This window comes from Vitis riparia, chromosome 18, assembly GCF_004353265.1.
Source record: "Vitis riparia cultivar Riparia Gloire de Montpellier isolate 1030 chromosome 18, EGFV_Vit.rip_1.0, whole genome shotgun sequence".
In the NCBI taxonomy this organism is placed as follows: domain Eukaryota; kingdom Viridiplantae; phylum Streptophyta; class Magnoliopsida; order Vitales; family Vitaceae; genus Vitis; species Vitis riparia.
Genome location: NC_048448.1, coordinates 506,670 through 521,599, shown reverse-complemented (window position 1 = coordinate 521,599; position 14,930 = coordinate 506,670). Strand labels below are relative to the sequence as shown.

Genomic DNA, 14,930 nt, shown 5'->3' with positions numbered 1-14,930 from the left:
AACAAAATTTTGTTTAATGATAACTCCTCTACCTATTCTCCACACAAATTGTTCCCATTTCCAAGATTTTATATCAAATCAATATTGATATAAAGATTCAACCAGAGATCTCCTATTCCATGAGCATTCTCAATATTTTGTGTTGACACAAATTTAACCGATCCTAATTCTTTAAGCACCATTATTTCTTCTTCTTCTAAAAAGTTCACGATCAACAACCGCTTTTAGAATACAAAGTCTTTCATTGAATTGTGACAGAGATTAAAAATGCAGAGCAACCACCAAATGTGGATACGGTTCTGAAAATGCTTCAGCAGCACCCACCCTCTGGGATACGGACTAGTGTTCAACCAAGAAGCCATTCTCTTCATAGTTTCTAACTGCATCCACAAGTGTCTCTTCCAACGGCCTATACTTCCATCCCAGACTCTGCAACTTCTCTGAACTTAACTCAACATCCTTCTCATCTTCAATGTAACTGCGAGTGCAGACACCATTTTTCTCACTAGTATTTTTCATGATTCTAAGGGAAGGCCTTAGTCAAATGGAGTTGAACTTACCTTTTAGGGTAGTTGTAGTTAGGATACATGCTCTTCAACTTCTCTGCTAAAGCTTGAGCTTGGATTGAGTGTGCTGAGCATATGTATCTTCCCACTGCATCAGGGTTCTCATATGCCAGCAGAATTGATTCAGCCACATCGCGCACATCAACAACAGGATAAACAATATTTTTCACTGATTCGCCACCATCTGAAAATCGAAACCAAAGAAAATAAATAGAAGAGTTACCAAAAATAAGATGTTTATTGAAAGTCTAACATATGCCTAGCGCAGGACACAAATACATGCTCAAGCAAAAGGTCAAGTCACTGTAATGGTCGATGCACATCCATAAGTAGAAAAAGATACTGAATGGTCAAAACACTCTACAAGGGATACAGACTCAAACTCCGACTCTGCTACAAGACTAACACGAGACTCAACAGCCATGATGACTAGCTCTGGGGCAACAAAGTTAAACAATCTCACCAACTTTGACAGAGATGGTTATCCCAGGACCCAATTTCCATAGCAGATCATAAACATCTATCCTTTTCCATCCACTAGCCTACCTCAATGCAATGTTCTTAATTTTTGTTTGCACTACATCCCCCTAGGATTTTGCCCACAACAGTAGGTGCCCTGTGAACATAACTTAGTGAAATAACTCAAGGCCACAACATAGATATAAACTGTGTTGTTGGGCCAATACCATCTGCATCTTGGGCGTTGGATCAAGCCCCATCGGCCAATAGCATCAGTCTTGTTCTATTCTTAAGTTACAGAACAAGTAGCGTATGCCTAAAAGAGATGGTTTTAGTATGAAAAAGAACCTTTCATAAATGATAGGAGAAGCAAGCAGCTGCCATTCATTGTGGATTGCAGCATTGGCCCGAATACAAAGGATGGACAAACTGTTACAATGTTGAGCTCACTTTTCTTTGTATGCTCCAGGGCTTCACTCTCTGCTATTGTTTTGGCAAGGCAATAATAATTCTGCCATTCATATTGTAATATCAACTTTACCACAAAATCCTTGAAGAAAAATATATAAATAAACATACAATATTTGTAAAATTAAGTCTATTTATGCATTGTATTGAATAAAAGATGAGAGAGCACAATTTCAATAACAGAAGCAAAAGTTTCATGTGAATGGTTACCTGAGTTGCCTTGCAATATTCAAGGTCAGACCAACACTCTTCGTCCATGGGCCGATCCTTAGGCCTGTTGGGGGTGACGGCGACAGCACCAGCGGATGAAACAACCACAACTTTCTTCACTTTGGCCTTCTCACATGCGCTTAAGACATTACGTGTGCCCACTACAGCTGGTTCAATCAGTTCCTCCTGGGTAAAATTCTTTAACACATAAGACCCCATATAAACAAATGAACAAAGGAAATTGAACTATGGTTGACTTGGTGAATTGGGCAAGCAAATAAATGAATGAATGAATGAATAAACAATGGGAAATGTAAAATTGAAGAAGTTAACATGGAGATCATGCAACAAATTAAAGGCAGATAATTAAAGAGAGTATGAAACAATGAGAATTGCATATTCCAAGGAGAAACTAGAGTTTTTTCTTTTGTCTTGTATCCATAGATCTTACCTCAGGGTTAGATATTGGGCCAATAGGGACTGGGCTGGCAACATGGAGAACCCCAGAGCATCCAGCAAAGGCAGCGCAAAGGCCTTCATAGTCCAGCAAATCTGTCTTAAAAAGTTGAAGATTCTCCAAAGCCTTCTCCAATTTCTTTAGATGGCTGTTCTTTTCATCACCTAAAAAGAGAGTTTTAATAGGAATAGAAGGAAAATTTTCAGAAAAACTGCACAGTTTTTGGCCAATAGAATATGTAATCAAAATAGGAAGAGCTCCGAAGTAATAAAAATGATGGTAAAGACTTATTTTAAAAATATAAAAAAAATAAAGTACAGAAATGAAAGGGAGAACAGAGGATATTACTTGGGTCTCTGACCGTTCCATGAACAATATAACCCTTTGAGAGGAGAAACTTGACGACCCACGAAGCTATATACCCTCCTGCACCAGTCACGCACACTCTCTCCTTCTCTGCCTTCCTTTCCATCTTTCTTAGAAACGCACAAGACCTAGTTGGCTTGGGCCTTTGATCAGTGGTGGTGCCATATATGCTAGTCTACTTGTCACTTTCTCATCAGAAGAGTCAAAGTTCCAGGTCATGCTCATAAAAATTGTCGACCAACAATAAAATAACCACTTAATATTCTAAAAATATTTTGTTAGAAACGATGAGATAATTTTTAAATTGGGAATTTAATAATTTTTATATATTTTTTTTTATGAAAAGTAATTATTTTTTAATTAAATATCAGTTTTTATTTTAAATATTTATACGTAGGTTTTTTTTTTTAAAAAAAAAGGAATTTTTACAAGAAAATAATAAAAATATTTTTATTCAAATGAAGTAAAAAAAATGTGAAAAGTTAAGGGTCCGTTTTGTTGTTGTTTTTTGTTCTTGAAAATAAAAAAATACTAAAAATGTGTTTGGGAAAGGGAGTGATTTTTGTTTTTGGTGTTTTCCATATTCTCGAGAGGCCTCTTTTCAAAGAACAAAAAAAATTATTTTGGTTGTTTTCTTCATTGTTAAAGGAAGAGTTGTTTTTCGTCTTTCTTCTCCTGTTTTTTGTGTTTCCCTACATGTGGTTTCTCCTTCAGCAGCAAGAAATGAAGGTCATGGAGAATGAAGATGGTAGCCATGTTGGCTGACTATGGTGGTCTTGGCGTGACTGAATGGTTTTGGGTGTGAAAGGCATTGACGACAAGGCCACAGGTGGAAATAGCATGAGCAACGGTGCTTGGCAGTAGGGTGGAAAGTAGTGGTGGTATAATTCAAAATATCGGCCTAGTTTGGCACGACTCGATCGAGTCCTACCTGCCTCGACACTGATCGCGCCAAGTCTGATGTTAGGTACGACGAATTCAATTATGAGATTCTCAAATCCCAATTTCTTCCGTTTAACACAACCGTTACCTCCTTCGAAGTATATTAAGATGAAAGATTAGGGGATGAGGGTTCCCTTACCTTACTACAATTGACGAACCATAGGAGCTTCAATGCCAGTGGATGGTGACTCATCGTCGTCGACGCCGGGACTGGACAAGATTCCTTCTCCGACTCCAACGACCCTCGACTGTGATTGGGATTTGAGAGAGAGCTTTGGGTTTAGGGATTTGCTGGTGATTGTTGGAATAGGGAGAACCATATTTGGTAAACTTGTAATTTTATAATTTATAATGCAACATCAAATTTAATATTTGGTAAAGATATATTTGGTAATTTATATGTAGCATCACATTTAATATTTGGTAAAGTAATATTTAGTAATTAATAATTTATACATTATAAAAAAAACTTGTAAATTTTATAATTTATATGCAACATCAAATTTAATATTTGGTAATTTATATGCAATATCATATTTAATAAATAATAACATGATTTGTATAAGATACATTTATATGTTGATCAACTTTTAACATGTGTTTATATGGTAAATAGATTATATTTACATTTGAATCATTTTTAATTTATTATTTCATGTAATTTTTTTATCTTATAAGTTATAACATTTTAAATTGCATTAGGAAATTAATAATTATTTTTAAATGGTATAAAAAATATATTTATATTTGAATTATTTTTTATTTTATTAATTTTTTACCTTATTTATCTATATCATATTTCATGTTCATATTTATCTACTAAAAGTTAACAAAAATTATAATTGGTGTAAATAAATTTGAGAATAATTTTTTAAATTTTAATAAAATGTGAATTTGAAAATTATTTATATGCTCACGATATCAAGTTAATTGAAGAAAAAAAAACCTTTAAATATGTTTTTTATTTTACTTGTTCTAAAATACTTTTTTTATTAATTCAACCAAACATGTTTTTTTTTTTTGTTTTTAAGAACAAAAACCGTTTTTCAGAATCCAATTCCCAAACACAATTTTGTGTCTGAAAACACCAAAAACTATTCTCAAAAACTATTTTTAAAAACAGCAACCAAACAAACCCTAAATTTCAAAATTTGAGTTTTCAAAAACCCTTTTAATAAAATAACCTTAAATTCTAACCCAATCAAATGAAAACAGATATGGAGTTATTAAGGACCATGTTTCCCATACTTTGGGGTTTTCTCATCCGTATTTTGGATGAGCTGGTTGATAGATAATGTGTCCCTCCCCACTCTGCTGTCAAGGAAAAATGGGGGACCTCATTTATACCAGGAGAATGACAACTCTTTCATTCTCAAACAAGCAGATATTTTTTCTTGTTTTGGTTTAGATATGAATACCCTTCACATCAGTCATCACTTTGTTCAACAAAGGATAAATTGGGTTTTTACCTTTTCATTTGGTGTTGGGTAGCGTCAAATCATTATGATGAATGCTTCTCTATCGGAATAAAAGGGGTACATCAGTGGCTTCCAAAAAGAGCCAAGGGAAATCCTGCAAGTTGTGCCTACTAGCCAATCATATTCCATCTTCTTCACAAGCAATTGATGTAAGCATTGAACGAGACAAGATATGATAAGCCTGGCAAGCAAAAAGTAAAGGTCCAAACCATCAAAATCCACCATCTTCACCTCCTTTCCAAGGTCACAATTTTTACATAATATCAAGTGGGCAATAAGATAAACAACAGAACAGTACTACTAGTATCTATGATCCAGAACTGCAATGTAAAGGGGAATTCCTAGGCAAGAACAGTTGGGAATCATCGATATTGCCTAAGCCAGAAGGCCTTCTGTCAATTATTTCTAATCCAAGATGCCAGCCTCCTTGTAGCTTTTGATGGAGTCGACTAGGGATTCTTCCAGCGGCCTGTAACTCCATCCCAACTTCTGCAGTTTCTCTGAGCTCAGATTTTCCACTTCCTCTACCTCTGTAAAACTGCCAGTACAAAAGCAGCATAAATGAGTATACTTCTTAGAAAGGAGGATAACACGTCTTAATATTCTTATCAAGGGAATCCGAGTAAGAGTTAAGGAGCTAAAATTTGGAATAGGATGGTAGTAAACATCTTTTCAATGCAAAGAAGTTCCCCCAATCACCACCACCATAAAAAGAGGAAAAAGAAAATCATCATGGAATAAGAAACTTACTTCTTCGGATAATTGTAGTTGGGATAAATGCTCCTTAGCTTCTCCACCAAATCCCGCGCCTTGATCATGTGTGCTGTGCATATGTATCTTCCTTCAGCTTCAGGCTTCTCATATGTGATAAGTAGAGCTTCAGCAACATCGCGTACGTCTACAATCATCCGAAACTTGTTTTCCAGTGTCTCGTATCCTTCTGCATGCTCGAATAAGAGGTAATACCGTTCACAAATGAGAAAAGCAATAGCCTCAATGAACCATGTTTAAGAGGAATAGCCTAGACCAGAATGTCTTGGGAGCTTATTCAATGAGAGTTGAAACTGTGAAAAAATTACTTAACAAAAGAGTGGCACGGAATCTTATGCCATAAGCAGAAACAAGGCCTTACTCAAGTAGAAATGAAAATACGCTGGAGAATTGGGCAGTTGTCCTCAAAATTAGGGGGTGGATACTGGGATAATGCATCCATGCTACATCCCGACAAAGTTTCCACATGGGAAGAGAATTGAGTCTAAAAATGTTATACATAGACTTTGGAATACCCTTGCTTTGCTAGGTCCATCATTAGTAAATTAGGTAAAGTGTAAGTACAGTACCTTTCAAAATTTTAATGAGGACCAAGCTACTTGCATTGATAGTGGACTGCAGGATTGGCCCTAGAACGAGGGTAGGGCAAACCGTAACAACATCAAGCCCACTTGTTTTCGCATACTCAAAGGCCACACTTTCTGCTTCTGTTTTAGAAAGACAATACCAATTCTGGCACAAACATAGAATTTGGCACTCAGCATAGATGTAGAAACTTTTTGTAAGAGCACAACTTCAAAATTGCTTGTTTAGTAATAACAATATCAGTGTATTGAAACCAGTGTATTTTTCAAAACTATGCTGTCAACATATGGTTGAATTTTCAACAGGCTACCTTAGTTGCTCGGCAATATTCTTTATCAGACCAGCAAGTCTCGTCCATTACTTTACCCTTGGGCCACCTAGGATTCATGATAACAGAAGCTCCAGAGGACACAACAACAACCCGTTTAACTTTTGCTTCAGCACATGCCTTAAGTACATTAAGTGTGCCCTTCACAGCAGGCTCCATTAATTCTACCTGCAAAAGAACTATTTGAAAATGCGAGAGAAAATAAAGAACCAAGGTTATGCTTACTTAGTGAATTTATAGCAACTGTACAAGGTCAGCATTCTTCAATTGCCTTGGTTATTTTCTTTGAGAATTATCTTGGATGGGACCCATTGGGAAATGCCATCAACTCTTGGGTATAGATGTACCATGTATGAATTGAGCCTTGCATAACGTACGAGTTTCACCGAGAATGGAATCACCAAGTCCATGTAATTCTATTGAACAAGTCAGAGTGAAGTATATGCTTGCCTCGGGATTTGCTACAGTTGTAGGGGGGACGGGACTGGCAGTATGGAACACTCCATCACATCCTTCAAAGGCAGAACAAAGAGCTCCGTACTCCAGCAAGTCTGCCTTAAAGAGTTTCAGGTTCTCAGATGCTTTCTCAAGTTTCTTCAAATGAGCATTCTTTTCATCACCTGCAGGATATTTTCAACGAATTTACATGAATCCCCTTAAAAATTTTTGAACAAAGAAATAAATTTCTTTTTGGTATGAACAGATCTGTCTTAAACATAAGCTTTGTTCTGTCTATATATCATTAGGGTGCATTGCTTGACCCATGGGAATAAAATCACTTTATTATATTTTGGAAATGCCGATTTTTCCCCTTGACAGGAATCATAATAGCAATCGTAAACAGCGGAAACAACTTCGGAACAGGAAATGGAAAACTAAAAGTTCCCCAGAAATGGAAGAACCTTGTGACGAGTAGATAAAGCACTAATGAATAATCGAATTCTCCCTAAATCAGCCATTCAAGCAATACTGGGGTTGAGAACATCGGAAATCAGAACCCCAAAGGGGAAACCAAATGAAAAAAATCAGAGGCGAAATTTTTTCCAATGAAATCAGCTCAACATAAATATTACCCAGAAGAGAGAAATATAAGAAAATTAGATTGAGAGTGTCTATTTTCCTTGAAAATCAAAACAGAGAATAAGGGGGTGAAAAGAAGAGAAGGTTACTGGGATCTCTAACAGTTCCATGGACAATGTAGCCCTTGGAGAGAAGAAGCTTAACGACCCATGAAGCAATGTACCCTCCTGCGCCTGTCACACACACTCTGCCCTTCTCCGCCATTATCAAATCAACCCACGGCTTCTCTTCCTCCTCCCCACCGCTTCAACCCCTTTTATTCATCTAATGGATGTAGGCCATGACGCAGAATTTTAAACGTCGTGATAATCTGGTTGATTCTAAACTGTAACCCTAGCGGCACCCTTCTAGAACCACTGACCACAGATAGAAGAAGTATTTCAAATCTATATATTGTGCTTCTTTTAAACATTTAAAATGCTTTTTCAAAACTATTACTAAATAGACTCTCAACGCTTATTTGAATATTATTTTATATTTTTGTTTTTTTAAAAAAAAAACTCTTTGTCTTGTATAAAAAGCATGGATTAATCTTATGTTTTTTAAAATTACATTTCCATCTTAATAGTTGGTACCATTATCAAAATATTGGCATGAAATAAAATGGGTACAATATATTTATCCAGCACGTAAATTAAAGTTTGAAGCTAAAAAACAAGTCGGTCAACTACACACCGACGTGGTGTGATGAACCAATGGCGTCATGGGTGAGCTAATCACACAAAGACCCAAACTTCTTAAAATAAAAGTCACCATCTCTGACTCTATCCACTGACATTGATAGTGGTACCAAACCCAAATAATAATAAAAAATAAATAAATGGGTCAGGCCGTATGGGCTGGGCCGCTGGGATGGGAGCATGTTTAGGCTTGCTTGGGCTGGGCTGGGTCTGCCAGTCACCAAGCCTACAGCTTACAGTACCCCATTAATTCAGCTATCTAGCACGAATATGGACCATTTGAGAACTGTTTTTTATAACAAATTTCTTTTCTCCAAAACAAAAAATACTGAAAAAAAAAGTTTGATAATCAAAAACCATTTTTATTTTCTGTTCTTAAGATTATAAAATATTATATTTTTAGGTAATATCTTTTAGTTATCTTCTATTATTTTTATTAGAATTTTTAGAAATGTTTTAAGAAATAATTATACAAACATAAATAATGATTAAAAATAAAACATTAAATATAAAAATTATTTTTAAAATATATTTAAAAATTATTAAAAATATATTAAAAATATTTTAGGTTTTCAAATATATTTTTGTTCTATAAAAATCATAGAACAATTTTTTAAAAATTATAAAAAATTATCTTTCAAAATTATTTTCAAAACGAGCCTATATCTTTTATTGATGTCAATGATGATCTTAGTTGTTGACTTGTTTAATATTTTGAAGATCCGGGATATCTTCTTTTTGGCTACCCATTCTAACTAGATTCATACCACATTCACTATTCTATGATGTGGCCAAATTTTATAGATTTTTAGTTGGAAATTGACTACTTTATTATATTTTTTATGATTTATTTAATTACTTTGATCTTATTCATTTAAATTATGTTTGGTTTTCAAAAGGTAATAAATAATAATAGAAGAAAAAAAATAAAAAATATATTTTTTTCATATTTAGTTTATGTAAAAAATATGGAAAAAAAATCAAATATAATTAAAATTAATTAAAAACTTTTATATCTGGTAAAAATAAGTTAAATAAATTTAATATACATATATATCCAAAAAATACTTTTATTATTATTTTTTTTATTCAGAGCGTGTTATATCTTGTCCAGTGCCCTACTTTTTTTGGTCGGTGCCCACCATGCATCGCAATTTTCAAAAGCTAGAGAGGAAGAAGTGTGATGGAGAAAAAAGAAAAGGTTAGGAGGAAGCAAGACAAGATGGGCATTTATAGGTTTTGTGAGAAATAACTACAAGAGAATATAGTGTCATTGGGTTGAGACTAAACCCTGCTACAGATTGAATTTTGATTAAATGAAAAGCTATTTTTTTAAGTTTATTAAGAATTTTCGTATCTAATCCACTAATTTTCTTCAAAAAGCTTACCACTTCATGCATTGAGTTTTATCGGGTTTCATCAAGCTTTTCTAATAATAATATTATTTTTAAAAAATTATGACTTTAACTAAAACTTTATCTTTTAATTAAAGTAAGAAAATACGAAGCTATTTCAAATGAGTTATAAGAATTGTGAACTATGCAAGTTGAAATTGCGTACGATATATGCAGTTGCCACGATTTTTTGGTAAAAATTATGATGTTATGTTTGGGTTTAAGAAAATATTAAACAAAAACAAAAGAATGTTAACGAAAATAGATTTCTCATATTTAGTTTTATAATAAAAAAAATATAAAAAAAGTTAAATATAATTAAAATTAGTTAAAAAATTAAATATTTTTAAATTATTTAATTTTTATATAAAATAAGTAAAAACAAGTTAAATGAGTTTGAAGTATGGTATAAAAATAATTTCTTGATTTTAATTTTTTTTCCCACTTTTTACTTTCCTTTATTTTTCCATGAATTTGTAATAATAAAATGTTTAGAGAAATAAAAAATAAAATATAAAATACTTTGAGAACTTTTGTGTTTTTTCAACTATCATCTCAATTGTTGATTAGATATTTTTGCCGACAATCCTGTCCTTTATATTGGAGTCACCATTCCATAGGAGACCATTTCAAGATTAAAATTTGACTTTAATACATTTTCGGATGATTCATGTAAAAATTAGGTGGGTTGAGCTTATCCACTAAATAAAATAAATGAATTGGATTGATTAAAAACTTAAAATTGAAACATAAAATATAAAATGACAGCTTACCTAGTACATCTCCCACTTGCCTAGTGGATCTTGCACCTATAGTAATTTTAAAAAATACTAATATTTTCTTATTTTAAAAATAAAAAATTCAAACACTAAATTTATCATTCTAATTGAATTTAATCATCTTAAAATACATCTCTTTTATTTTATCCTCTTTCTTTCAACCTTTTGCCATTGCCCATCATGTGCAATATGATAAAATTAGGTATTTCCAAAATTAGCTTCATTTGTATTATTGGATTGTAATTCTCTATTAGTCTCGAGTATTAAGGTTATACGTAAATGCATTTTTAAAACACTTTTATTGTATAATTGTAGTTTAGTGTTTAGTAGTCTAACACACTATTAGAGTCTAAATTTATAAAACATGATAAGTTTGGTACACTCAAGGCATTGGGGTGGTTATATCATATATGTCTGATAGAATTCTTAAAGTGCTTTTGATTATGTGATTGTACTTGGAGTGCTTGTTAGATGGTGTGTTGATAAAATTGCTAGATGCTAAAAGCACTTTTAAGAGAGTGATCACTTCCAGGCATTTGCCATGATGGCTAATTTTTGAACAACCTAATAAAAATGAGATTAAAAAATTAAAGCTGTTATCATAATAATTGAAACAGTCCCTTGAATTTTGATTTCTCCCCTTTATTTGAAAATTAAGCAACAAAAATAAAAGGGAAGTCCAAGAAAGGAAAAATACGTATAAATTATATATTTTATTTTAATTTATTTTCTTTCTTAATTATCATGAAATATAGATTTTTCTCCTTTTTTTTTTCCCTTTTTTTTTCAATGACTTTCAAGCTTCTTTACCTTTTTATTCATTACTTAGATATTTTCATGGATCATATTCAAAAATTTTGAGCTAAAATTTTTAAAAACTTAAAAAAGATAATAAAATTTTCTCCAATACTAGATTTATGATTTTTAGAACAAATTTAAGGTATTTTCAAATGTTTTGAGATTTAGAGTACGTTTTATAATAATTTTAAAAAACGTTTTTAACCCTTTTAATATTTGAATGATAAAAAATTTTAAATGTTAGAAAATTAAAAAACGTTTTTTAAAATTAGTGTCAAACCTACTCTTAATTAAAGATATAAATACCACATTAAAAACTTTTGGGTCCAGAAGAATAATTAAAATTAAAATTAGCGAAAGAGGAGGTACAAGCCTAAAAATAAAGGTGAAAAGAGAAGATATGATTATTTGGGTATGTAAGACTTCCAAGTTCCCAGAATCATCAAGTCCCTTCAAACTATAAAAGTTGTACTTTGAATTTTGTTTTCAAAAACAAAAAACAATTATTGAAAACACCAACCAAGTCTCCCATCAACAAAAACCTTAATTAATGGTTAGAATGAGAAGTGGGGACATGAAAATAAATGAGAAGGAGACTGTCAAAGATTTGAAATTTATATGATGATGATGATGGATGCCAGTTGAGGAAGGGAAGGCAACAGAGGCAGGCAGACGTGGGTGCCATTGATTCCAGGGTAGAAACATCAATAAAAAATTGTGAGCAACAGCCGTTGAAGAAGCCAACCCAAATGGGGTGTACAGAAAGAGGGCGTTTCCTAATGGGATTGATGGCATCGTGGCAAAATGTGAATGAGAAAGGAGAATCAGGGGACTTAAGTATGTGTAATTGATCATCATAATGATAAATATGTAGTTTTGTCACAAATTTCTTAAAGGAAATGAATGATATATGAAAGGATGGTGATGATTGGTGACATCATCCCCATCCCAAGGCACCTGTCAAAAGACTTTTGTGCTCTCCCCCATTTTCAAAATTAAAATTTTGTTTAGGAATCAAATATCGGAAACAACATTTTTTTTCAATTTATTTTTCCTAACATAAAAACTTGTTTCCACTTTTGTTAATTGTTTCGTTAAATATATATTTTTTACGAGAATTTACCTTAAAATCAAATTATTTTCAAAATAAATTTGAAGCGTCGTAACCATCTTTTTATTGAGTTTTGAATGATAATCCAAAATATAAATATCATTATGTAAATCTTTGAAAAATGTCTTAAATTTTTAAAAAAGCAGATACCACTAAATACGCCTGTAAGTACTTTAAACGTTTCCGTACCATATTGGAGGGGATTCTCAAGTATTCTTTGGGGTGCATCATGACAGTACATTTTGTAATCCCTTTGGTCCACGTGTAAAATGGTGCCTTCTTTTTGTCTTACGTCGAAAGAAAAAAGGAAGGTCGGGTTCGGGTTGTTGATGGAATTTACTAGAGCGTTCACGGGAAAGCACTAGAGAAAAAGCTTGAAAACTGCCTGCTAAATCAATGGCACCTTTCTAGTGATTGCCAAAGGCAAGCAAAAGGAAAATCAGAGCCTAATTTCATTATTTAAATGCTTAAACAACCGAAAAAATAAAAAGAATACGCTGGAGAGATGCTAATGGCCCAATGCTCAGCTACTCTATTGTCTTTTTTCTCATGGATCTTCAACACATTTCAATTATTTTTATTTGACTTGAAAATCTACCTTTGCATCAATGTCACACTGATATGCTTCTTGTCCAACTACTTTTCTTTTTTATAATTTATTTTTTTAATTAAATTTGTCTTCCACTTTTTGTTAAAATTAAAAATGAGAATCGATTTAAATGCAAATATACTCATCAACGAGCCATGTTAATGGTCGAAATTACAAGTTTGATAAATATTAAATTGATGTAATAGAATTATCCTTAGTTTCACGAATAATTATAACAAAAGTCAAATTTTAAACTTTGAAAATTAAATTCGGGTTTTCTTTTTCTTAGTTTTTATGGAATGTTTTAAGAAATGATTGCTGGAAAAAGTTTTATATTTTTGAAATAACTTCATAGCATTTATTATTTTGATATTTTGGTATGGGTACGACATAGTCGACGTGGGTTCTGGTAGAATCCATGTGAATTAATTAGGAAGAGAGATATTTTGAATAAATTTCTCTAGTCCACTGGAAACGTGGAAACTTCGCCACTGCTTTTTCCCCTCCTCCCATGCAACTCAATTTTTTAAGAATGAAACTTAAAATTGCCGTGTGTGATTCATATACTATATTAATATATTAATATGTTATAAATCTTTGGAGTCACACATTTGATTAATTTAATTATTTATATCCATTATACTCCTTGTGACATCTCACATCGGATAGGAGGAAAGTTTCTGACACTATATAAGTATGAACTTATTGTAATTTTGTAGACGCGTTTTAAAGTTGTGAAAGCCTCTTTGAGTTTAAAACGGATAAAATTTATACGATTGAAAGCGGATTGTTATAAATGGTATCAAAGCCAATCCCCGACCTCTATGTGAGATTTGTTTGATCTCGTAAGGGTGTTTGTCTGTTTGACCTCATAATGCTGTAGGACACAATAAGGATATTGTGTTTACATAAGAGGCTATTTGTGACATCCAACATCCGATAGAAATAAAAGTTTTTGACACTATAAAAGTTTATTTTTTTAGTATTTACATTCGTACTAATCTTCAACCTATAAGCATTAAAATTTACATAATTTGAAAATATAAAATATATTAAATTATTATTAATGATATCATTAAAATGAGTGAGTATACAAAGTTGATTATTATTGATTAAAAGATGAGAATCTCATGCTTCTGCTAGAAATATCATTAAATCAAGTTTTAATATTCTTTTTAAAAACTTAAACTTATAGCATTTTGACTTTATACGCATGTTCTATTTTTTTATAATTTAATAGAACAAAACTCACCTTAAAAGGGGAAAATAAGAAAGGGGCTTCCTCATGGCGTTCAAACAATGTTCAGATTGCATCTTGCAATAAAAAGAAAAAAATCACATTAGATTTGTCAACAATAGATAGATTTTGAATACTTAGAATGGGTAGGGATTTCATACAACGATTTTAGTTAAAAAGTGTCAACAATAAATTAGAAATGCTTTCTAATAATACTTTCAAAAGCACCATGGTATTTAACAAAATTAATAAATACTTTTAAAAATGTTTAAAAATCATATATAGTATTAAAAAAAATTACCATATAGTGTTTTATGAAATAATGTGTAATTCTCCTAAAAAACACTTTAAATAAAAACAATAAAAAATATACTATTTTTAGTATACTTCTAATAATTATTTAAAGTATATTTAGGAATATTGTTTTTTAAAATAATTTTTAATTATTTTTTAAAATAAATTTTTATTTAAGAATTTAATATATGAAAATGATTTTATTTTATTTTTATGCATATATATAAAACGTACTTTATATTTATAGAAAATAAAAGAAATTTAAAATTTTTTATTTGTAAATAAAAATTACCTGATTTCAAAATAGAGTTTGGAATCTAGGATGGTAACTCGCATTT

At 31.9% G+C, this 14,930-nt stretch overlaps 2 protein-coding genes across 3 annotated transcripts; both read right to left on the bottom strand.

Annotated features, from left to right (window-relative positions):
* Positions 1-84: 84 nt before the first annotated feature.
* LOC117906064 (cinnamoyl-CoA reductase 2-like) lies at positions 85-2,690 on the bottom strand. 2 transcript variants are annotated; one of them, XM_034819009.1, is made up of 6 exons: positions 2,509-2,690; positions 2,155-2,324; positions 1,704-1,901; positions 1,374-1,536; positions 561-750; positions 85-478 (listed from the first exon to the last, which is right to left on the bottom strand). In XM_034819009.1, exons 1-6 carry the CDS (start codon positions 2,630-2,632, stop codon positions 340-342), a joined length of 984 nt encoding a protein of 327 aa, XP_034674900.1. In that variant the 5' UTR covers positions 2,633-2,690; the 3' UTR covers positions 85-339. The 2 variants fall into 2 exon arrangements, with proteins under 2 accessions (XP_034674900.1, XP_034674901.1); XM_034819010.1 differs by having other exon boundaries at positions 1,704-1,889; positions 2,509-2,688.
* Positions 2,691-5,100: 2,410 nt separating this feature from the next.
* On the bottom strand, positions 5,101-8,073 carry LOC117907964 (cinnamoyl-CoA reductase 2-like). The gene is made up of 6 exons (XM_034821651.1): positions 7,800-8,073; positions 7,081-7,250; positions 6,613-6,798; positions 6,287-6,449; positions 5,697-5,886; positions 5,101-5,484 (listed from the first exon to the last, which is right to left on the bottom strand). Exons 1-6 carry the CDS (start codon positions 7,912-7,914, stop codon positions 5,352-5,354), a joined length of 957 nt encoding a protein of 318 aa, XP_034677542.1. The 5' UTR covers positions 7,915-8,073; the 3' UTR covers positions 5,101-5,351.
* Positions 8,074-14,930: the final 6,857 nt, after the last annotated feature.

Excerpts from the sequence above, each read along its gene's own strand:
- LOC117906064 (XM_034819009.1), bottom strand. The coding sequence starts at position 2,632 with ATGGAAAGGAAGGCAGAGAAGGAGAGAGTGTGCGTGACTGGTGCAGGA. Across the intron at positions 1,537-1,703 it reads AATATTGCAAGGCAACTCAG|AATTATTATTGCCTTGCCAA; the intron begins GTAACCATTCAC and ends TATGAATGGCAG. Across the intron at positions 751-1,373 it reads TCTCCTATCATTTATGAAAG|ATGGTGGCGAATCAGTGAAA; the intron begins GTTCTTTTTCAT and ends TTCGATTTTCAG.
- LOC117907964 (XM_034821651.1), bottom strand. The coding sequence starts at position 7,914 with ATGGCGGAGAAGGGCAGAGTGTGTGTGACAGGCGCAGGAGGGTACATT. Across the intron at positions 6,799-7,080 it reads CAACTGTAGCAAATCCCGAG|GTAGAATTAATGGAGCCTGC; the intron begins GCAAGCATATAC and ends GTTCTTTTGCAG. Across the intron at positions 5,485-5,696 it reads AACTACAATTATCCGAAGAA|TTTTACAGAGGTAGAGGAAG; the intron begins GTAAGTTTCTTA and ends TTGTACTGGCAG.